Source organism: Uranotaenia lowii, chromosome 1 (assembly GCF_029784155.1).
Source record: "Uranotaenia lowii strain MFRU-FL chromosome 1, ASM2978415v1, whole genome shotgun sequence".
In the NCBI taxonomy this organism is placed as follows: Eukaryota; Metazoa; Arthropoda; class Insecta; order Diptera; family Culicidae; genus Uranotaenia; species Uranotaenia lowii.
Window position 1 is genome coordinate 211,622,803 of NC_073691.1, and position 26,344 is coordinate 211,649,146.

General features: G+C 28.9%; 1 protein-coding gene across 1 annotated transcript in view; it reads left to right on the forward strand.

Annotated features, from left to right (window-relative positions):
- The window catches only part of LOC129738363 (uncharacterized), a 144,365-nt gene that overhangs the window by 54,703 nt on the left and 63,318 nt on the right, over positions 1-26,344 (forward strand). The window contains exon 4 of the mRNA XM_055729547.1: positions 510-648. Coding sequence (XP_055585522.1) covers positions 510-648 — 139 coding nt within the window. The remainder of the gene's footprint in view (positions 1-509; positions 649-26,344) is intronic.

Below are 26,344 nucleotides of genomic sequence, written 5' to 3' on the forward strand. Positions count from 1 at the left end.
CTTCCAAGTGAAAGGGCCTGAAGTTTTCTAATCCTAATTCAGCAGATGAATCGCAAAAACAACACCAACGCCATCGGAATGAATGTGGTTGAATCGAACCGTTATAAAACACACTTTCTGCTCGATAAACAGATCTCAAACCGAATGATGAATGTGGGAAAAGTTTTGCGTGGAGCTTTTCTGTTGGTCCAGACGACGATTTTGGGATGTGGTTTCGGCTGAGTTGTAGGAGGAAATCAATTTGTTTTTCGAAAAAAAAAGCAAATTTTAGTTCTGGGAAGAATTTGTTGAACGATTCAAACTTTTTTTAACTTTCATACTAATTTTTTAATAAACAGCGTTTGTCGTAGGAAGAGGATCAACATAACACTTATTCATTTGAAAGCTTAGGCTTAGATGAATTTAGAAATAATGTTTAAGGGTTAAAAATCATATTCATTTGAACGAAATAAAACCTGATAGAATGAAAGGTAAACCTAATATATAATATATAATTTTTGACATTCCAGAACATGCGCATGTCGGGCGAAAGTGGCGAAACGCTGCATCTGGTGAGCTTGGAGCGTGAAAGTGCGGGATCGTACGCCTGTGCAGCTTCCAACACCGAAGGGGAAACGCGTAGCTCTTCCATCAGTCTTAAGATACAGTGTAAGTAGACCTTGAATCCAATATATTATACTTTTTTAAATCAACAAGACAGACATCAGCTTTCAAGTGAACGTAAAACTCATTCAAAACGTTAGCATTGAGATGTTCCCCTGGGAAGCCACTTGGGCCCACTGATTTTCAACATATTCATAATTAATCTACATGGGTCGATAAGATAAAAAATAGGAAAAATCCAGTTGAGGAAAGTAATATTGCTCAGAAAGTTCAGTAAAAGGACAGGCCTAATAGTGGCACGGCCAATTTTTTTTTCAGCTAAGAAAAATAATTTAATTTAATTATTTGAGGTTGGCACATCCTTACAAAGCTGCCATTTTAAAAGATTATAATTCTTAAGTTTCCATAGAGTTATAAGATTTGTTAAGGTTTTATTTCTTAAAACTTTGAATCGAAATAAGATAATCTAGAAGAAATTAGAATCCATAATTAAATGAAACACAATGACTTGATTAAAAATCAGAGCGTTTTTTTATGAAGGTTCTTCAGTTGATCAGTCATTGAAGTTTTATGTCACTCCATCAAAACAAGAGGTGACAACAAAATCCGAATAAAATATCGGGAAATCTGGATTACAAGCTTAAGAAATATTTGCCATGTTTTAAGAGTCAACAGATCATAGGCTTCCAATACAGTATTTAAAGACGTTATGTCTTGAGGTGTTCAACAAAAAACTCTAATATTTATTTTTCAAATCTCAGGTCAAACGTTTTTAAATCTTCATCAAAGTTTTAATACGAATAGAATTTGAAACAAAAATCAAACTCTCCAGAAATGCCAAAAGAGGCATAACTTTTTTAAATAAATTTGAAAAAAAATGAGGATTTTCATTTCTTCTAGCACTGAATTCAAAATAGAACGACAACTTAATAAATTTCGAAAAAAATGACAAAAATGACAAAAATGACAAAAATGACAAAAATGACAAAATGACAAAAATGACAAAAATGACAAAAATGACAAAAATGACAAAAATGACAAAAATGACAAAAATGACAAAAATGACAAAAATGACAAAAATGACAAAAATGACAAAAATGACAAAAATGACAAAAATGACAAAAATGACAAAAATGACAAAAATGACAAAAATGACAAAAATGACAAAAATGACAAAAATGACAAAAATGACAAAAATGAAAAAAATGATAAAAATGACAAAAATGACAAAAATGACAAAAATGACAAAAATGACAAGAATGACAAAAATGACAAAAATGACAAAAATGACAAAAATGACAAAAATGACAAAAATGACAAAAATGACAAAAATGACAAAAATGACAAAAATGACAAAAATGACAAAAATGACAAAAATGACAAAAATGACAAAAATGACAAAAATGACAAAAATGACAAAAATGACAAAAATGACAAATATGACAAAAATGACAAAAATGACCAAAAATGACAAAAATGACAAAAATGACAAAAATGACAAAAATGACAAAAATGACAAAAATGACAAAAATGACAAAAATGACAAAAATGACAAAAATGACAAAAATGACAAAAATGACAAAAATGACAAAAATGACAAAAATGACAAAAATGACAAAAATGACAAAAATGACAAAAATGACAAAAATGACAAAAATGACAAAAATGACAAAAATGACAAAAATGACAAAAATGACAAAAATGACAAAAATGACAAAAATGACAAAAATGACAAAAATGACAAAAATGACAAAAATGAAAAAAATGAAAAAAATGATAAAAATGACAAAAATGACAAAAATGACAAAAATGACAAAAATGACAAGAATGACAAAAATGACAAAAATGACAAAAATGACAAAAATGACAAAAATGACAAAAATGACAAAAATGACAAGAATGACAAAAATGACAAAAATGACAAAAATGACAAAAATGACAAAAATGACAAAAATGACAAAAATGACAAAAATGACAAAAATGACAAAAATGACAAAAATGACAAAAATGTCAAATATGACAAAAATGACAAAAATGACCAAAAATGACAAAAATGACAAAAATGACAAAAATGACAAAAATGTCAAATATGACAAAAATGACAAAAATGACCAAAAATGACAAAAATGACAAAAATGACAAAAATGACAAAAATGACAAAAATGACAAAAATGACAAAAATGACAAAAATGACAAAAATGACAAAAATGACAAAAATGACAAAAATGACAAAAATGACAAAAATGACAAAAATGACAAAAATGACAAAAATGACAAAAATGACAAAAATGACAAAAATGACAAAAATGACAAAAATGACAAAAATGACAAAAATGACAAAAATGACAAAAATGACAAAAATGACAAAAATGACAAAAATGACAAAAATGACAAAAATGACAAAAATGACAAAAATGACAAAAATGACAAAAATGACAAAAATGACAAAAATGACAAAAATGACAAAAATGACCAAAATGACCAAAATGACAAAAATGACAAAAATGACAAAAATGACAAAAATGACAAAAATGACAAAAATGACAAAAATGACAAAAATGACAAAAATGACAAAAATGACAAAAATGACAAAAATGACAAAAATGACAAAAATGACAAAAATGACAAAAATGACAAAAATGACAAAAATGACAAAAATGACAAAAATGACAAAAATGACAAAAATGACAAAAATGACAAAAATGACAAAAATGACAAAAATGACAAAAATGACAAAAATGACAAAAATGACAAAAATGACAAAAATGACAAAAATGACAAAAAAGACAAAAATGACAAAAATGACAAAAATGACAAAAATGACAAAAATGACAAAAATGACAAAAATGACAAAAATGACAAAAATGACAAAAATGACAAAAATGACAAAAATGACAAAAATGACAAAAATGACAAAAATGACAAAAATGACAAAAATGACAAAAATGACAAAAATGACAAAAATGACAAAAATGACAAAAATGACAAAAATGACAAAAATGACAAAAATGACAAAAATGACAAAAATGACAAAAATGACAAAAATGACAAAAATGACAAAAATGACAAAAATGACAAAAATGACAAAAATGACAAAAATGACAAAAATGACAAAAATGACAAAAATAACAAAAATAACAAAAATGACAAAAATGACAAAAATGACAAAAATGACAAAAATGACAAAAATGACAAAAATGACAAAAATGACAAAAATGACAAAAATGACAAAAATGACAAAAATGACAAAAATGACAAAAATGACAAAAATGACAAAAATGACAAAAATGACAAAAATGACAAAAATGACAAAAATGACAAAAATGACAAAAATGACAAAAATGACAAAAATGACAAAAATGACAAAAATGACAAAAATGACAAAAATGACAAAAATGACAAAAATGACAAAAATGACAAAAATGACAAAAATGACAAAAATGACAAAAATGACAAAAATGACAAAAAATGACAAAAATGACAAAAATGACAAAAATGACAAAAATGACAAAAATGACAAAAATGACAAAAATGACAAAAATGACAAAAATGACAAAAATGACAAAAATGACAAAAATGACAAAATGACAAAAATGACAAAAATGACAAAAATGACAAAAATGACAAAAATGACAAAAATGACAAAAATGACAAAAATGACAAAAATGACAAAAATGACAAAAATGACAAAAATGACAAAAATGACAAAAATGACAAAAATGACAAAAATGACAAAAATGACAAAAATGACAAAAATGACAAAAATGACAAAAATGACAAAAATGACAAAAATGACAAAAATGACAAAAATGACAAAAATGACAAAAATGACAAAAATGACAAAAATGACAAAAATGACAAAAATGACAAAAATGACAAAAATGACAAAAATGACAAAAATGACAAAAATGACAAAAATGACAAAAATGACAAAAATGACAAAAATGACAAAAATGACAAAAATGACAAAAATGACAAAAATGACAAAAATGAAAAAATGACAAAAATGACAAAAATGACAAAAATGACAAAAATGACAAAAATGACAAAAATGACAAAAATGACAAAAATGGCAAAAATGGCAAAAATGACAAAAATGACAAAAATGACAAAAATGACAAAAATGACAAAAATGACAAAAATGACAAAAATGACAAAAATGACAAAAATGACAAAAATGACAAAAATGACAAAATGACAAAAATGACAAAAATGACAAAAATGACAAAAATGACAAAAATGACAAAAATGACAAAAATGACAAAAATGACACAAATGACAAAAATGACAAAAATGACAAAAATGACAAAAATGACAAAAATGACAAAAATGACAAAAATGACAAAAATGACAAAAATGACAAAAATGACAAAAATGACAAAAATGACAAAAATGACAAAAATGACAAAAATGACAAAAATGACAAAAATGACAAAAATGACAAAAATGACAAAAATGACAAAAATGACAAAAATGACAAAAATGACAAAAATGACAAAAATGACAAAAATGACAAAAATGACAAAAATGACAAAAATGACAAAAATGACAAAAAGACAAAAATGACAAAAATGACAAAACTGACAAAAATGACAAAAATGACAAAAATGACAAAAAGACAAAAATGACAAAAAGGACAAAAATGACAAAAATGACAAAAATGACAAAAATGACAAAAATGACAAAAATGACAAAAATGACAAAAATGACAAAAATGACAAAAATGACAAAAATGACAAAAATGACAAAAATGACAAAAATGACAAAAATGACAAAAATGACAAAAATGACAAAAATGACAAAAATGACAAAAATGACAAAAATGACAAAAATGACAAAAATGACAAAAATGACAAAAATGACAAAAATGACAAAAATGACAAAAATGACAAAAATGACAAAAATGACAAAAATGACAAAAATGACAAAAATGACAAAAATGACAAAAATGACAAAAATGACAAAAATGACAAAAATGACAAAAATGACAAAAATGACAAAAATGACAAAAATGACAAAAATGACAAAAATGACAAAAATGACAAAAATGACAAAAATGACAAAAATGACAAAATTGACAAAATACAAACAAAAATGACAAAAATGACAAAAATGACAAAAATGACAAATATGACAAAAATGACAAAAATGACAAAAATGACAAAAATGACAAAAATGACAAAAATGACAAAAATGACAAAAATGACAAAAATGACAAAAATGACAAAAATGACAAAAATGACAAAAATGACAAAAATGACAAAAATGACAAAAATGACAAAAATGACAAAAATGACAAAAATGACAAAAATGACAAAAATGACAAAAATGACAAAAATGACAAAAATGACAAAAATGACAAAAATGACAAAAATGACAAAAATGACAAAAATGACAAAAATGACAAAAATGACAAAAATGACAAAAATGACAAAAATGACAAAAATGACAAAAATGACAAAAATGACAAAAATGACAAAAATGACAAAAATGACAAAAATGACAAAAATGACAAAAATGACAAAAATTACAAAAATGACAAAAATGACAAAAATGACAAAAATGACAAAAATGACAAAAATGACAAAAATGACAAAAATGACAAAAATGACAAAAATGACAAAAATGACAAAAATGACAAAAATGACAAAAATGACAAAAATGACAAAAATGACAAAAATGACAAAAATGACAAAAATGACAAAAATGACAAAAATGACAAAAATGACAAAAATGACAAAAATGACAAAAATGACAAAAATGACAAAAATGACAAAAATGACAAAAATGACAAAAATGACAAAAATGACAAAAATGACAAAAATGACAAAAATGACAAAAATGACAAAAATGACAAAAATGACAAAAATGACAAAAATGACAAAAATGACAAAAATGACAAAAATGACAAAAATGACAAAAATGACAAAAATGACAAAAATGACAAAAATGACAAAAATGTCAAAAATGACAAAAATGACAAAAATGACAAAAATGACAAAAATGTCAAAAATGACAAAAATGACAAAAATGACAAAAATGACAAAAATGACAAAAATGACAAAAATGACAAAAATGACAAAAATGACAAAAATGACAAAAATGACAAAAATGACAAAAATGACAAAAATGACAAAAATGACAAAAATGACAAAAATGACAAAAATGACAAAAATGACAAAAATGACAAAAATGACAAAAATGACAAAAATGACAAAAATGACAAAAATGACAAAAATGACAAAAATGACAAAAATGACAAAAATGACAAAAATGAGAAAAATGACAAAAATGACAAAAATGACAAAAATGACAAAAATGACAAAAATGACAAAAATGACAAAAATGACAAAAATGACAAAAATGACAAAAATGACAAAAATGACAAAAATGACAAAAATGACAAAAATGACAAAAATGACAAAAATGACAAAAATGACAAAAATGACAAAAATGACAAAAATGACAAAAATGACAAAAATGACAAAAATGACAAAAATGACAAAAATGACAAAAATGACAAAAATGACAAAAATGACAAAAATGACAAAAATGACAAAAATGACAAAAATGACAAAAATGACAAAAATGACAAAAATGACAAAAATGACAAAAATGACAAAAATGACAAAAATGACAAAAATGACAAAAATGACAAAAATGACAAAAATGACAAAAATGACAAAAATGACAAAAATGACAAAAAGACAAAAATGACAAAAACGACAAAAATGACAAAAATGACAAAAATGACAAAAATGACAAAAATGACAAAAATGACAAAAATGACAAAAATGACAAAAATGACAAAAATGACAAAAATGACAAAAATGACAAAAATGACAAAAATGACAAAAATGACAAAAATGACAAAATTGACAAAATTGACAAAATACAAACAAAAATGACAAAAACGACAAAAATGACAAAAATGACAAATATGACAAAAATGACAAAAATGACAAAAATGACAAAAATGACAAAAATGACAAAAATGACAAAAATGACAAAAATGACAAAAATGACAAAAATGACAAAAATGACAAAAATGACAAAAATGACAAAAATGACAAAAATGACAAAAATGACAAAAATGACAAAAATGACAAAAATGACAAAAATGACAAAAATGACAAAAATGACAAAAATGACAAAAATGACAAAAATGACAAAAATGACAAAAATGACAAAAATGACAAAAATGACAAAAATGACAAAAATGACAAAAATGACAAAAATGACAAAAATGACAAAAATGACAAAAATGACAAAAATGATAAAAATGACAAAAATGACAAAAATGACAAAAATGACAAAAATGACAAAAATGACAAAAATGACAAAAATGACAAAAATGACAAAAATGACAAAAATGACAAAAATGACAAAAATGACAAAAATGACAAAAATGACAAAAATGACAAAAATGACAAAAATGACAAAAATGACAAAAATGACAAAAATGACAAAAATGACAAAAATGACAAAAATGACAAAAATGACAAAAATGACAAAAATGACAAAAATGACAAAAATGACAAAAATGACAAAAATGACAAAAATGACAAAAATGACAAAAATGACAAAAATGACAAAAATGACAAAAATGACAAAAATGACAAAAATGACAAAAATGACAAAAATGACAAAAATGACAAAAATGACAAAAATGACAAAAATGACAAAAATGACAAAAATGACAAAAATGACAAAAATGACAAAAATGACAAAAATGACAAAAATGACAAAAATGACAAAAATGACAAAAATGACAAAAATGACAAAAATGACAAAAATGACAAAAATGACAAAAATGACAAAAATGACAAAAATGACAAAAATGACAAAAATGACAAAAATGACAAAAATGACAAAAATGACAAAAATGACAAAAATGACAAAAATGACAAAAATGACAAAAATGACAAAAATGACAAAAATGACAAAAATGACAAAAATGACAAAAATGACAAAAATGACAAAAATGACAAAAATGACAAAAATGACAAAAATGACAAAAATGACAAAAATGACAAAAATGACAGAAATGACAAAAATGACAAAAATGACAAAAATGACAAAAATGACAAAAATGACAAAAATGACAAAAATGACAAAAATGACAAAAATGACAAAAATGACAAAAATGACAAAAATGACAAAAATGACAAAAATGACAAAAATGACAAAAATGACAAAAATGACAAAAATGACAAAAATGACAAAAATGACAAAAATTACAAAAATTACAAAAATTACAAAAATTACAAAAATTACAAAAATTACAAAAATTACAAAAATTACAAAAATGACAAAAATGACAAAATGACAAAAATGACAAAAATGACAAAAATGACAAAAATGACAAAAATGACAAAAATGACAAAAATGACAAAAATGACAAAAATGACAAAAATGACAAAAATGACAAAAATGACAAAAATGACAAAAATGACAAAAATGACAAAAATGACAAAAATGACAAAAATGACAAAAATGACAAAAATGACAAAAATGACAAAAATGACAAAAATGACAAAAATGACAAAAATGACAAAAATGACAAAAATGACAAAAATGACAAAAATGACAAAAATGACAAAAATGACAAAAATGACAAAAATGACAAAAATGACAAAAATGACAAAAATGACAGAAATGACAAAAATGACAAAAATGACAAAAATTTAAAAAATTACAAAAAATACAAAAATGACAAAAATTACAAAAATTACAAAAATTACAAAAATTACAAAAATTACAAAAATTACAAAAATTACAAAAATTACAAAAATTACAAAAATTACAAAAATTACAAAAATTACAAAAATTACAAAAATTACAAAAATTACAAAAATTACAAAAATTACAAAAATTACAAAAATTACAAAAATTACAAAAATTACAAAAATTACAAAAATTACAAAAATTACAAAATGGCAAAAATTACAAAAATGATAATAATGACAAAATAGACAATTAAAAAGAATCCAGGAAAAAAGTGAAATCCAAAAATGCTTTACGAGTTTTTGGCTAATTTAGTTGTGTCCAACATGAATTTTTAATGCAATTCTCCTGTTCAATTTAAAAAAAAAACACAAAAGCTATAAAAAATTTAAAAAAAATGCAATACTCTGTATCACGAAAATTTGGTTTGTTATTTAATAATGAAGCTTTGTTTTAAATTCATATCGATTTGAAGTTAAATCATCAGTTTTTTTTCTAAACAAAACATTGCCAGTTGAAATCAATTCAGTAAATCCTCAGAGATTCAACGGGTCAAGTGCTTCCTCCAGGGACAACTATCAAACAAACCACCAGCCAAACATACTCATCAAAATTAATCAGTTTGTTTGTCTCTGCCGTAGGTATACATTGCAACTGGTTGAAAACACGAGAATCCTTTGCTGTGCAACAAAAAAATAGGGCGGGATCAATTCGTATGCAGTTAATAATAAATTTTGTACAAAAAATTAAGCTACGTTAAGTTTGAAAAACATAAACATTCAAACAGAATAATTGTTTCATAAAAATGGAATTCATCTGTTTTTATAATTTTCATTTGAATGTCGACCCAACCTACTGTACAAAACAAATGCAGGATAAGTAGTTGGCACGTCCGTCGAACATGATATTTACTATAACTGCAGAGAGAAGTTGCTTAGCACATCTCCCCCTACCTCGTTATACTTTTTCATGTTTCGAACAACTGTCTCGAAGGTAGTTTTCCAAAGGGTTGGGCCAGGGCAATTCCAAAATTCTGCAAACAGAGAATCTTTCCTCTCTTTCTGCTTTTCCTCGGTTTTTCAACCTTTCGTAATGCAGACGTTTTCGGCTCGAAAAATGGCACATCCAGAATATTAGAACTCGGTACACTGAGTTTGCATCCAGCTGCCTTGCCTGTGGGATATTTATGAGGCAAGATTTTTAATTACCTATTTGAAGGGACCCCTGTTTTTCCGTACTTTGCTACAACTTTTAGAGTAGGTACCGTCTCTGTGAAAAATTTCTCGAAGTTGAAGGGCCACCCCGGGACAAGTGTGTAAAGATTTTGATCTTTTGAACTTTTCCTCCCCCTAACTGAGTATTGGAAGAAGCTCTGGGCTGGGTTGTAGGTGGGACATGTGACCCTGTTTGCTTGTCATCCGGAACAGTTGCCACTTTGAAAGTTTACTGTGTATTGTTGATTGTAAGTACGAGTTGAAAGTGGCTTTGATCACGGGAATTCAAGTGTAAAAATGACTTTCCTTTTTTCCACTCGACAGAACGGGTAGTTGCTTGCAAAATTGAAATGAACCAACTCTGAAGCATTTGCCCTGGCATAAGTCGATGTAATTGATATCTTCTTGATTTAGCCTTTCACTTGTTTTTGGGAAATGCAAATGCAATAACCCGGTAGTCTACCGATGCTTTTAATTGCAAACCTGATTGATCTGAAATGTTAATTTGAGTCTTAACTTTATATAATAAGACCAAAGCTGTCAGTCAATGAACTGGAAATGCAATTAGACAAATATTTTTTCATACTTGAAGAGAAAGTCGGAAAACAAGGCCAACGATGGAAGCCATCGAATGATGACATCTCTAAAAGGGCAACGATGCTTGTCAGATCCCGAAGGCAGCATTTCCTGTTACCTGTTCGACAGAAGAACTACATTTGTTCCGGGACATCTACCTTGGCAGGAGTTTGTTTTGAACATGGTCTGGTTAACATCTTCCGGGAGGTTTTTGATTACGTTAGAGGGTGTAACAGAATTTAGGTTGAGTTTTTTCTTTAAAAATTGTGGATTAAAAACCTTTTAAAATATATTTCAGCAATAAATTGTCTTGAAAAATAAACTATAGAAGTCTTTGACATTTAATCATACTGAATAAACACCACCCTAGTACCTACTCCCAGATATTGCTACCGGGAGGAAATTAGTTGGTGGCACGATGGGTGTTTTCGATACAGTTACTGCACACCCCGGTGATTATCGTTCAAATTCGCGGAACGGCGCCACTTTGTAAGCTTCAGCAGAGAGAAAAAGAGAGAAAGAGAGGGTTGACTTTTGCTACCCGAACTGAACTGAACTGTTACATCATTGTTGTTGAAACGGCAGCTTCTAAACTACAACTTTGTTGCCATCCTATACACATTCAGAAGGTTGAAGGTAGAAGGTAGAATATACATGATACGAGTCAGGCACTAGTAATTTTCCTTCGGGCTATCACTTCATTGGGGTAGGGATATCAATGTTTCGAATTGTGTTCAGGATATTGCTGAAACGGTATCATATGAGCAGAAAAAAATAGACCCACATCCAGCGTTGCGTAAAATATTTTCGAAAAATCTTTTGAATGATTTTTAATAACTTTAAGGTGTAAGAATTCAACCAGACAAACTATTCATCGTCGTGCATTTTACTAGAATAACCTTCTATTTGCCACTTATAAAAATTCTTTATATGCAGTGGTTTTCAAGATAAAGCCTTTTACCTTTGTTGCGTCATATCAGGCGACTTTCACCGTTTTTTTTTTAAATTCTATATGGTATTGAAGATTTCTGCTTTGTTTAATGACGGAATTTAACGAAATTTTGTGAAAACTGTGCTGTCTCCGATATTACCCGTTAGCCGTTTCTCTCTAGACTGATCCCTGCTCTCGCCTATGCCCAATGTTTCTACTGTTCCGTATTCTTGGAACACTCATCTCATTGTGTGAGTTTACCTTATTCTTCAGGATGCCACATTCTCCTTTTGAAAAAATCGATCACTCGTACAACTCATAATTTCGAAGCGTTACTGATGGATGCTTTTCAATTTAATATCCCAAGCAACCAAAAGTCGCATAAACTAGGTACAAAAAAACCTTACTCAGCCCCATAACTGATATGAAGTACGTTCTATGCAGCTCAAATTTTAAGCGCTTATTGATACTTTCAAGTTCCAAAACAAATCTTAATGATCTTCAGCTTTCAGCGGCCTTTTGATTCATCTTCCGAGAAATTGTATAATGAGCGAAAAATTCTCTCTCTATCTCAATTGTATCTTTGGCAACGGTTCATATCACCTTCAAATTGCTCAATTGCTTCTTTTCTACATTTCCTACATACATCGCATCAGAATGGTCCCTCAAGTACCAAGTTACTTATTGAAAAACAAAACTTGCCCGGCTTGAGGATCGAACCCCAACCTTCGTGGTGAGAATCGAACACGTTACCAAAAGACCACGCCCAGATGTTGTTCTTACTAAAACTTAAACTCAAAGTGGTGATATGATTTTGAAAGCACCTCAATGTACTTTTTGCGATTTAGTAAATCCCGTTTTGTGCACTTTTGTACCCTTTATGAGACTTAAATCCCTTACAACATACATATAAAACACTTTTGCAACTTTCAAGTTCATTCATGACAACATATAGTTCACTCATGGGAATTGAGAAAAATAAGTCACAGACAACGTACATATTAATCACTTTTGCAACTTCCAAGTTCAATAAAAAGTACACAAAGTTCACTCAAAGGAATTTGGCAGTTTATTCTCTTTGTCAGCCCATCTGTATCTTTCAAAGCCTTCATTCAAGTAAATATGTGACTTTTGGTTGCTTAGGATATCTCTCTTTCCCAATATCAGCTTGTGCTCTCTGCTTTTATAAACTCACCTTTTTTGTGTATAGGGGAGAATAGTGGATACTTGATCCCTATTTCTTAATATCTTCATATCTTTTTGGAAATTTTAATTTCCAATTTATATGATGCAAAAAATAGATTGATACATAAACCCGTAGATGAACTAGAAGCGTGTCTTTGGAACAAAAAAATCCTCCAATCCTTTAATCAAGGTGCCCTTATCTTTGGCAAAAATCATGCGAAATCCAAACATAAAAGTTCAATTGACCAAAAGGATCTGAAAGTTTGTCTACTACCCTATTTTCATTGCATATTTAAAGGCACAATATTCTTTATTTTAGATAAAAGTATATTTGAGTCCTTTTTCTCAGGAAATGATCAGATAAATATTAATAATTTCGTGGTAAGCAATGATCAACATCCATTCAGAAGAAAAATTTATCTTTAAGGACTCGAGGAATCAAGTGCACTCATATAATACATTTTGAAAAACTTTTTTTTTTTTTGTAAAAATGAGCGTTAATTATTGATTTGACAATATGGACTTAAGAGGTTCATTAACTCACTACTTGAACGATTGACTTATATAAATATTTTCACTATAATTTTTCGTATGGGAAGAATTTTAACCTTTCTTTATGGTTAAAATAAAAGAACAATTAGCCGAATAGGGTAGGCTAACCAGATACTTTAAGAAAAAGCGAGACATTTCACGGTAGAAAACGGGAAATCGCCGAAAAACGCGGGACATTTCAGAATCTCCTAAGAACCTTATTTTTATACCTATTCTTATACATCTGTTTATGTTCCATCTGCTTAAAAAGTTTATAGAAAGTAATAAAATAAGGATAAATGAAAACTTCCATCTTTGTATACTGCAAACAGTACAGTCGAAAATGTTTTAGTTCAAAGTAATTTAAAATCCAAAATTTGAAGAAAGTTTTGATTTGAATTTTTGAAAAATTTTGAACAGCCGCTTTGGTTCATCAACCAACTTTTTTTTATTTTGATTCGTCCATTGTTTGATAATAGTTTTTATCGCTCGGTAGTCATGTTTTATTTTATCCGAAATTTCTTTTTTTTATTATAATTTACATTCAAGGGATTCTCCTAGAATTTTGGAGACACATCTGGAGCCATTATCATGTGGAAGCAACTTAAACAATATTTTCTTCAAATGAAAAATATGAACATCACTAGAACGCTCAAAGAATGCTTGACTAAACCAGATTTTTATGGTGATGCTTAGAAAAGCTTGCCAGATTTTCCAGTTTTATCCAGACTTAACTAGGATATTTAACACGAAATTTAGGAAAGTTCGGCCCGGCCCGGTTGTCCGGATTTCGTAGAAAAAATCCTGCATTTTGCACAGATTTATACACTTCATTTCTAAAATTGAACAAAACATCCTAAATTGAGATATTATATTTTTTTTTATTTTTGCGTCCTAAAACGATTTCTTTAAGCAAGTTAAATCTTAATAATCATAAGCAGTTTTTCAGAAGCCTGAAATGCGATTTAAATTCTGCTGATGTGTTTTGTCGAAAAAATATATTTTCAAGTGAATTCCTTTTGATTTTATTTCGATAATTTCGTGGTTTTGACCAAGTGTTCCCGGATATCGCCCGGATTTTAAGTTGAAAATTTTAAAATCATATGCCCATATTTTGCTAGGTTCTTTTTTGGAAAGTATTCTTGCAACCTTAAATGCCTAAACGAGTTGTCTTATATGAACTTTCAAAAAATGCTGTTTGTTTTGAGAAGAGAGCCAACACTAAAAGAGAATTTTAATTTAATTTAATTTTTTAAGCACAGAAAATGTTGAACCAATTTCAATTCAGGAAAAATTAAGGTTTTTCCAATATAAAAGAAGATAAGAAAAAAATGACAGAAGTTGAAAATGATCGAGGAGAGATTTTAAAAAAAGCGTTTTCATAAAGCACGGACCAACTGTTTTAAAGTGGTAGAATCGGAGAGCATTGAGTTTACCACAAAAGATTTCTCATAAAACCGGGACATTTGGAAAAAACGGGACTGCGAGATATTTACTAAAAAAGCGGGACTTGAAATGAAAGCATTACAATCTGATGTAGAAATTTTATTTCTCAATATAATAATTGATATGTGAGTGATTGAAGTCGTGAAGTCACATCGTGTCCAACTTAAATTTTTTTTGTTCTGAAAATTTCACATTTTTTTTTTGTAAATAATGAAATATAAAAATTGCCGGGATGCCGCGTGTTCGTCTGAATTGATTCCTCAATAGAATTTTTCGATCTTCAGGCAAAGATAGATCTCCAAGATCGATTTAGATGGACGGTCGTGGGATCGATCCACTTGGAAAATCGAAGCTTGAAGATCGATCTTATCATTTATTAACAAGAAAGAGAACTTTCTGTTGTCACCACCTTTTCTAGAAATAAACGCTTATAAACGCATTAATTAAAGTACTTATAAATATTTTTATGAATTCCAGACAATAAATTCAAAAACGATTATTTTATTTTGAGTATCAAATCGTCTAAATGCCCAACAAACGGCACTCCTTGCCATTGAAGGGGTAATTTAAATTTGGATCCAAATTATTTGGCTCAGCAAGAAAAAGAATCCAAAAGATCTAAAGATCGAATATAAAATGAATCGAATAGAAAATGAAAATGGAATTAAAAAATAGAAAATCTGAGTTGAAAGATTGACCAATCCTAGTCCTAACGATTATTCTTTAAATTTCATAATTCGTTAAAATAACAAAAATTAAATAAGAAAATATCTAACTTCCAAATATTGTAGCAAACTTTATTTTCAGATTAAAAGCGAGTATATGAATTTGAATAAAAGGTTGAATTTTTGTTCCGCTATCATAAATCAAATTTTCTGTCCATATCAGTCATAATTGAAAAAATAGTTTTGAAACTCGAGAATGAATAATAAAATTAAATTTATTTGTGTGTGTTCGTTTGAAATTCTAATATCGTAGTGTCATTCAACAGAATATAAAATCATTACACAAAAAACCATATTTTGTAATTTTGTTTGCAACTCGGCTGAGATTCAACATCGGCACCAATCATATCGTCGATATTGTTTCCAGATCATTCATACAATTTTGATTTGAAATATAAGTTATAATCCAGTTTCAAATTTCTCAAAATAAGTAGATTTTTTAAATTGAAAATAATTAAGATTTAATATTTATGAATATTTAGCATCAACTGTCTGCAAAAGAGAACAGCATTTCTGGTCCAAATATTTTAATAACTGCTTTTTGGCGTTATCAATTTGAATATTTCATAAGATTTTGTAAATCATCTCTAGTTTTGGGGATAAGGCTCGTCAAACTTTAAAATTAAGAAATTTTTACTGAATTTCAGCTAAATGAAACAAAAAAAAAAAATGATTTTAAATCGTTTTATTATTCCTAACCTTTCATGTCATGTTTTTTTTCCTTAAAAATCATTTTTAACAGTTGGAAATGATGTGTATGTACATCAAGAAAAAATAAATAAATAAAATATAATTTTTCACTTTTTTCACACATTAATTTTTGTCAATTTGTTACTTTACTAAACGAAGGGTTAATTTCATGAAAGTTCAAGATTTTTTCAAGATTCTCTGATTTATGAGGTAAAATGTTTATGTTAAATTCAACAATTGTTAGAATATTCATCTGAAAGTGATAAATATAATTTATTTCTAACGTCATAAAAGGGCATTTGAAATTTTTGAATATCTAAGATTTTCATTTTTTTTTTTAACCTTAAGGGGGGGGGGTAGGGTCTAACGGGTATAAAAAAACACCATTTTCACGATTTTTTTCTAGAGCTATCATTTAAACAAATGTATTCAAATTTTTTGCATTATACAAAGCATTGTTAAAAGAACATTAAGTAATTTTTTCGTAGAAAAATATTGAAAAATGAGCCGGTGACGGAGCACTTTCGAGGATGCCTTTTAGAAAACAGGATTTGCGGTGGACACTGTATCTCAGCACAGAATCATCTGAAGTCAAAAAATCAAAGCAAAATATTTTTAATAGATGTTTTTCTGGACCCCAACGTTTTTATTTAACTTAAAAATATTTTTATGAAATTTTTGTGGCTGTTTGAAGTAAAAACTACAATTTTTCACTTAAAAATCCGCCATTTTTCACCTGTAAAATCTCCCCAAAGTAAAAAAATCGAAAAAGAAAAACGTTGGGGTCTGGTATTTTATATGTAGAAAATATGGTCCAAATTTGAAAAGAATCGGATAAGTAGTTTTCAAATGACGATGTCCACGGACTTTAAAAATGTGCTTTCGAGAAAAACGCGTTTGAAGTTTCTGCTTTTGCTTTCTTGCAGTATTAGATAGGAGGAGATAAAGGCCTATAACTTCTACAGTTTTGCTTAAATTGACTTGAAAATTTGACACAACATTCTTGAAATGTTTTACAATAAGAAAATAAAAAAATAAAAAAATCGATTTTTTGAAAGTGTTAGACCCTACATCCCCCTTAAATATTATGCATAGTGTTGTTTTGAAACAACACTATCCAAAAATCTTGGAAACGCATGAAAATTTTCAAGTTATGTATTTACAAAAAGTAGTTTTGAGGTTTTTAACCCATGGTATTTAATCAAGATATGTTAATGTATGTGTCAGATATCGAAGAAAGTATACCAAAAAATTGCAAAAAAACAATTTTCTTTAAATAAGTTTTTGGAAAATCGCTGTTATTTCTATAAATTTGGAAATTCTAACAAATGTTTCAATTTAAATCAATCGCAATGAGCAATGTTTTAAAGAAATTAGCAAAATCATATCGAAATAAATCAATAATTTCAAAAATTATTTTTCTAATTAAATGGGCCATTACTTCAATTGGACTCATAACGCTCTCAAATCTGTTCACTTGTGTTATTCTGTTTGTAATGTTATTATTTCACTGATTCATTGCTTTTCTCATTTTAAAAAAGTCATACATCAAAGGGTTAACATCTTTGCAGAAGGCTGCAAAACCTTTTGTTTTTAAAAAATCTGAGATTTATTTTGGTTTAAAATTGTTTTGAAATTTGGTCAAATTCCAGTTTTTTTGTAGAATTGTATGAAAAAATAAAGGGAAAACTGGAACTTTTTCTCACAAGTCAAAATTTCTCACAGTCATCGAGAAAATTGATCCTATAATCAAAAACTTTATTTTCAATTATTAGAATTTTTGAACGGTTAAATCGGTGATAAAATTTTAAATGATGAAAATTAAAATTAAATTATAATTTAAAATGATTTAAAATTATAGACGGATAGACCATAGGATGAAAATAACTTAGGAGTTAAAAAGAGCAAGAAGCATTTTGAATATTGATCACATACGTCAAACTGAAACTTTGAGCGCTTTGAAGCGCCTTCAACCAAGTCTGAACGAGCTGAAATTTTGCCGCTTCTTATTCTTATATTCTTATACTTTCTTATTTTGTTGCGACATATTTTTAAAAATACCCCCTTTTCCACCCATTATAAGTCCAAAACTGTAGAAAAAATTCTCCAAAAGCTTTCACATCTTGGAAGTAGCTTGCATTCGCCATCTCTTTGGGAACAGATCGAATTTGTTTTTGAATATAACTCGTGTGAGAAAAAAAATTGCAAGCATTCGCGAGCAAAATGAAAAATATTTGTTTTAAATCATGTACCTTGTTTTTATAACATAAATTCAATTTTTGCATTGCACAACACAGCTGAAAAATTTACCTTTCAAATGGTGTATCTGAATTTAGACGACTATGAAAAATTAATAATAACTTTGGTATTGGTAGTTATTGGAAAATTATTAATCTTTTTCTTTCCGAATTGAGAACATCAATTTTTCTTTTAAAACGCAATTTGAATTCAAATTGTTTTCTAATCCTTCCGAATTTCGTTTTTAATTTGCAATAATGACCCTCAATGAGCTAGAAAAAGCGCCAAATTAAATATGCTTCCCACGAAAACAATACACCCAAGTAATCGTCTTCAAACGCAGTCAATTAGGGTCCAATTCATTCGGCTTTTCTAGTGTCTTCCACTGCTTCACTTTCACAGGGAGCACACCTTCCAAAATCTGATTGAAGGAAATGAAGGGAATCAGCGAAAATAAATAACCTTTATTAAAATCTGCCAAAATTAGAAACCATCTCCACCAACTACCCACTTCTGACTCGACTGTCGAGTGTCTTCTCCCGAAACTCGCTATCGGGCTCGTTTCACCTCTACCGAGAACCTAAATAAGTGAAAGAATCAAATTCCTTCATCAGCTGGGCTCAATAACGGGCATTCCCGAAGGGAAAACGAAACGAAACAAATAGAATTAAAATCTCCCGTTTCTGGTGAGCTCCTAGGCATTTGGGAAAACTTCAACATAGATACTTGATGGGAGAAAAAGCCCGTCTCGGGAAACAACTGAGGCACTCGGAAATGATTGGCATTTTTTCCCGGATTGGTCATTTATTTTTCCTGCTTTTGCCGCCGTTGTTGTTGCTAAGTAATTGTCAGTAGCTTTTTCATTGTTTTATTCTGCCGAAGTGGGAAAAGCGCGCCGGCTCGTTCCATTTGTTTCATTTTCAATCAATTGTTTGTTTTCCGAAGATAGCGATGATTTTCATTCTCGGCTTTTTGTAGCTATGCGCTCTAGCTTGTTTGTGTTGTTTTTTTTTTCTGTTGCTGTTGTCATTCGGTAGAGAAATTTGCATTTTTTCTCTACTCTGAAAAGCCACGCTTAGAACGTTCGCGAACAACGAGGTTTGCTAGTCAACATCTCGCTTCCTATGCATTGTAATGATATCGACTATTCCATTCCCTTGATTGGATGTCGGTTGATGGTAGGCTGAAAAATATTTTTAAATCATTCAAAAAATTTAAAAAACAATGAGAAAATTTCTGCAAATTTGACAAAAAATATTTTTTTTTACATATTTTGGTTAAGTTTGAAGGTTCAAAGAAACAAAATGACATTTTTTTCCCAATTTGGGGCGCCCTAATGCAATTATGTAAACAAGGGGGCCAATTTCGGGACCAGTTCTACTTTCATGACCTGTCACCTGATCAGCATCTGAATGCTTGATGATAGGACCAAAATTAAATCCTTGAAGAGCTTCGGGGCTCCAAAATGAGAGGGAGACTTGTCTATGAAATGGCATCTCATCGTAGAGCAAATTTTAATATCGTTCCGAATAACACCTGAGGCACTACTCTAGCTCCACTTCTGAGTCCTCCGAAGCTCGAAGGCAAAAATAAAATTTAACAAAGGAGATATGCCAGACAAACTCAATTTATTCTTGGGTCCTGGCTGGAATCTTCGGAGGAATTTAAAAATGGACCTCCTACTGATGCTTTTTAGGTCCGATTTATGTCAAGTCAATCGTAGCTCGTCAAGTGTTTGCAGTTTTGGGATCACACTTGATGAGCTATAAATGATTTATGAGTTTCTTCATTTGGAAGGAATATTTTGTCATGCTTGTAGTTAACCGCTGAACTTTTTCGGTTTTATTTAGCTTACATAAATATTTTAAGCTTGCACTAATATTTGTTATGAAATAAAAAAAGTTAAACAATGATCTTCAAACAACAAGACAGAATGTCTTTACTTTATTGCTCGGCTGGTTAAATCTTTTCAAATTAAAATCCAACCAAATAAATTTAAAAACAAAATTTTTTGGATGATTTTGGAGCATAAAATAAATTAATTTTAAAACCCTGTATAAAATTAACAAGAAAAGTAGGACGCAACTAAAATATTTACAGAATCTAAGAACAACATCTTTTGATCATTTAACGAAAAAAATTGTTAAAATAACTCTATCTTGCGGATTTATTATAATTTTAGTAAACTACGCCTAAAGGCTTCAATGCTTGGTGTGTTGTAATTATTGTCAAATTTCCAAAGTTGATCGTAACTGACCCTCTTGTCGTCATGTTTTTGTAAAATTTTATGATTGGTATGTTTTGCTGTATGATGCTGTACTTTTTGTCATATCGTCTTTTTCTACTTCTCTTTCTTCTTATTGGTGAGCGGCCATAATTAACAAAATTGACTGACTTATTTGAGACAAAGAACAAATTGACAAAATGAACAAAATTAATGAAATTTACCAAGTGTCAAAATTGCCAAATAAACAAACTTGAAATAAAAAAAGAAAATATTGCAAAAAAAATTACAACATTGACAAAAATGACAAATAAGCCAAAATGGTTCAAATAAACCACGTTTAGAAAATGGATTAAATTTACAAATTAAAAAAAAATTGCAAAAATGACAGAATAAACAAATATGATAAAGTTGAAGAAATAGGCAAAATTGACAGAGTTGACAAAACTGACAAAATTGATTAAATCAACCAAATTTTCAAAAATGACATAACTGACAAATTGGCCAAAATAACAAAAATAAAATTTGGCAGAATTCCAATCCTGATTTGGTCCATTTTGTTATTTTTTTTCTAGGTCACTTTTGTCAATTTTTGATATTTTTGACAAACTGGTTAAATTTGGTTAATTCTGTAGTTTTTTAATTGTTCACAATATAGTAAATCTGTTCAATTTTCACAAAAATATTATGCAATTTACAAAACTGTTTAAATTGATAAAATTTATTAAATTGTCAATAATGGTATCATTGAAAAAATGGTCAAAAATACAAATAAAAAAAATTGACAAAAATTTCATGAATGAAACAAGTAACTAAATTAATGAAATTTCCAAAAAAGAAAAAAAAACATGAATGACACAACGAACAAAATCGACAAAATTTTCAAAAAAATACCAAATTGACAAAATTTGCAAAATTGAATCTGCAATTTTGTCAATTTTGTTAATTTTATATATTTTGTCGATTTTATTCACATTTTTCCATTTCGTCAATTTTGTCATTTTGACAGGAACTTCAATTTTGTTAATTTTTTTAATTTGGAAATTTTGCCTTCTCAAAGAATTTTGTTAATTTTTTAAAATTTTGTCATTTTTTAATTTTTATCAATTTTTCCTTTTAAATTGTCTTTTTGTCAATTTGGTCAAGTTTGACATTTTCTATAAAAAAACCCGATTTAATACACTTGACAGTGGATTGTAGCCTTTCTTCCAGAGTGTTTATCTTTGGATGCATATGCAAGACACCATATGCTTAATTCCTAATGAAAACCGGAAATAATATTAGAGAATACTCTTCAAATAAATTTAGGTGTAGGGATTGTCTCAGAAAATACAGATTCATAAAAAGTTCGAAAAATAGCTACCTTTGAAAAGCAGTCAAAATGATGTATTTCGTGTTTTATAAATTTAAAGATGCTAAAATGTGCCAAATTACATCCACTTTCCAATTCACTTTTCAAAATTTGTCTACTGTAACAGGATCAGTTTTGGCGGTTGATTGATTGAAAATTGCGTGTTTTACACAACTTTTTTTTTACATTTTTATTGGCCATGATCTTAGAAAGTTTAAAAAAAACCTTCCATATGTGCAGCATATAGCTTCTTATCTCAGCTTTCTCAGGCACTAAGCAAAATTTTTTCGAGCACTTAATAACTGATTTACAGCCTTTTTCCTAAAGCATGTTTTATCATTAAAATTTTTTCTAGACTTTAAAAAACTTTAAAATTATTGATTGTAGCTGAAAATTGTCTTGGAAACATATTTGAGTCGAATTATAATAATTTTAATATATAGGTACATAAAAAGTGTCGGTATGTTCAATGTTTATTATGTCAATTTTGTCAATTGTCAAATTTGTCAATTTTTCCAATTTTGTCGAATTTGTCAATTTTATCCAATTTGTCGAAATTTGTCAATTTTGTAAATTTTGTCAATTTTGTGAGTTCTATGAATTTGTCAATTTGTTCTTCAATTCTGTCCCCCCTCCCCCCCCCCCCCCTCTTGCGATGTTCCAACAGGATTTGATTAAATGTTCCGAAATTTCAACACGTTTTTCTCGTTCCGAGCTAACTGCTAGTTTCGCCCTTAGAAAATGTTACGCTAGATTTGTTTACATTTGGCTCGTTCGCCCTTTTCCAAATTTACTACAAAACTATATGACAGATTCCCGCTTGCGTCGTAACCCTTCTAAAATTTTAGCACAAAACGATCGCGGTTTGGGCACAGGCTAAAAGTTTGAGTCAATGCTACTAAATGGAGAAATTTTTGGCGTTTGATTCAGACGATGCACACCAACTCAATTTCTCTCATGCTGAATAGCATGACCACGAACAAACGACATAAGCTCGAGCGATATGAGAGAAATTGAGATGGTGTGCTCCGCTCGCGTCCCTTATGTGGTTTTTCCTTCTAAGGGAAACCTTTGCTTGCGAATATAGCGTTGGGCGAAATATCGCCCGCCATCGCTGCAGAAGCATGCGGATGTCGGATGTAAGACCCATCGATTGGATGTGTACAGTTTGGTTAGGGATGAATCATCCTAAGGGATGAAAATCCCGGAAAAAAAAAGTGTACAGTTTGGGGTCGTACCCCTTTATGAAAATCCATATTACCACAATATGGTAAGGAGCTTCGGCTCTAAAGTTTTTGAAACCGGTTCGGTTAACACTGAACTGGTACAAAAAAACAATAGAAAATAAAAATTAGAAATTTTATCAATCTCTTCAACTCTTTTCTCCCGCTCGTTTTGACGTCATGAAGACATCATGAGTGGGAGTGGAGGCTGTAACTTTTTACCACAATACACAGCGAGCGCGCCCATCGTGTAAATGACGTCATGTATAATTTGACGTCATTAATACGATAATCTTGATTTTAGTGATTGCTGGTTGTGGCTAGCAAGCCCAATTGACACGTTTTTTGGAGTGATGATTTGGTGATAATTACTATGAAAATTTATTTTTCAAACTATTTTGTTTTTTTTTTCTTTCTTTTATACATTGAAGAGGGAAAAAAAATCAAAATTTTTAAGACAAAAATCATTTTTATTGTACTTCCCAGTTTCGCAAAAACGTGTTGACAAAGTTTACAGAAAATCACACCAACACACACAAATACACTGACATCGTCTGAACTCGTCGAGCTGATTCGATAGGTACCAATAAAGGTATATCTAAGACCCATAATTAATGATCTCCCAAATCGACCGATAACTATACCTTTCTACAAGAAAGGCAAAAACCGTACAATTCACCAAATTGACTTATTTAGTCAGTTTGGCAAAACTGACAAAATTGATAAAATTGTCAGACAAGACAGAAATTATAAAACTGATCAAATAGATCACATTAACCGCTCAAAAATTACAAAACAGAAAGTTGATTTCGTCATTTTTGTCAATTAATTTTCAATTTTAAATTTTGTCCAGTTTTGTCAATTGAATAAGTTTAGTAGTTTTTTTTTTTCATTTTTGTCGTTTTTTGGCAATTTTGTGAATTTCGTTTTTTTTATCAAATTTGTAAGTTGTGTCCATCTTGTTCATTTTGTCAATTTTAATTTTTTTTTCTCGGTTTTGCCAATTTTGACATTGTATTAATAGTTACATATTTATCATATCATATATAGTTCTTTTGACCGATTATTGGACCCTATCATACCCTTTCGCATATAACTCTAGCGATTGTCATTTCACCACATTATTTGATCAAAATTCTTGTTTCTCCACTCCAAAGGTTACTTAAAGCAAACATTAAATTATTTGGAACACATGGTTAGGAATCCTTTTTTTAAAGTCTTCTCTTTATTCTTTAATAATGTTATTTTTGTTACCATATTTTGAGACTCCAAAAAATAGTTTATTGAAATTATTCAGTGATTGTACTCATTTAAACAAAACAGTATTAAAACAAGATCCTACAGGATTTTATATTAGGATCCAACCATTTAAAATCACCGATTAGTTGCAAATTATGTTGTTTTTATTCAAACAATGATTTTTCTTATTTTTTTTATATTTTAATACATTTTGTATTTAATTCGCTCTAAATTATTGAATTCATTTTTTTTTTAGTATTTAAAGTGACACTTTACCAACCTTCTGGCACTTTTGTCGATGTTTAATCAATATTTCATGATAAGTTTTTAGAAATTCATCATTTCTATATTTTTGTGTGTCATACACTGCCGGTCAAAAGTTTGGGAGCACGCCTCAAAAACATGAAAATTTTGATCGACCATATCTCAGCGATCTTATGACATTTTGCAATTTTATTTTTCTCATTCGAAAGATAGTGAGCAATACCTTCTTTGTGTGTTTTTGACAAAATGTTCATGTTGAGTTTATATGAGCAAATCTTAGCCTGAAGGTGGAACATTTTCAAAAAAAATCTTAAAATCATATGAATTATGTTATCACAACTTCATACTCGTTTAAAACTAATTTTCAAATCTTTTAAAACGTTCTGGTGATGATCATCTATGATTTATTTTTAAGTTAAGCCTTTAGCTAAGCCTTATTAAGTGCAATTTATAAACATGCAAATATGCCCAACCCATCTGCAATAACTGGAAAGACAACTTAGTTATGGTCAAATAAAATTTGCATGTTTTTTAACGGTCATACTATTTGGTGAAAATGATCTAACTTTAGCTAATGGTTTAATGAATTCAGTCTTCAAAAATGTTTCAACTAAATGTCCATGAGCAAGTTCTACTCATAAGCTTCCGAATCAGCTTACCAGTTAAACGATACGTTATTTGATAACAGAGATACGCTTGAAATATAAATGTATGTTTCACAGGACTGATCCCAAAATTTTGGCCGTTACACTCAACTGCGGGGTCATCCAAAACTTTTTGGGGATAACTTTAGTAGCTTTTTTTTTTAATATTTTAAGTACATTGCACATTTGTTATACAAATCTTAACAAATGTGTTTCGATAAGTACGAAAAAAAGATTCGAATGCAACTCGAATTTTGAAATTTTGTCCACTCCACCCTGAGATGATCGGGTTTGAATTTTATGTGAAGTTTTTGGAAAATGTCAGAACTTAAAGTTTCGTTTAGATTATTAAAACTTAACATATACTTTTTGTCAAAAACATACAAAAAAGGTTGTGCTCACGATCTTTTAACCCTCATCCGCATTAGATTTCATTACCCTAATCAGCACTTGTGGTGTCAATTTGACACCACAAGCTCAAATCGTTATAACTTTTGGCGTGTTAGACCGATTTAAACAAAACTTACATCAAA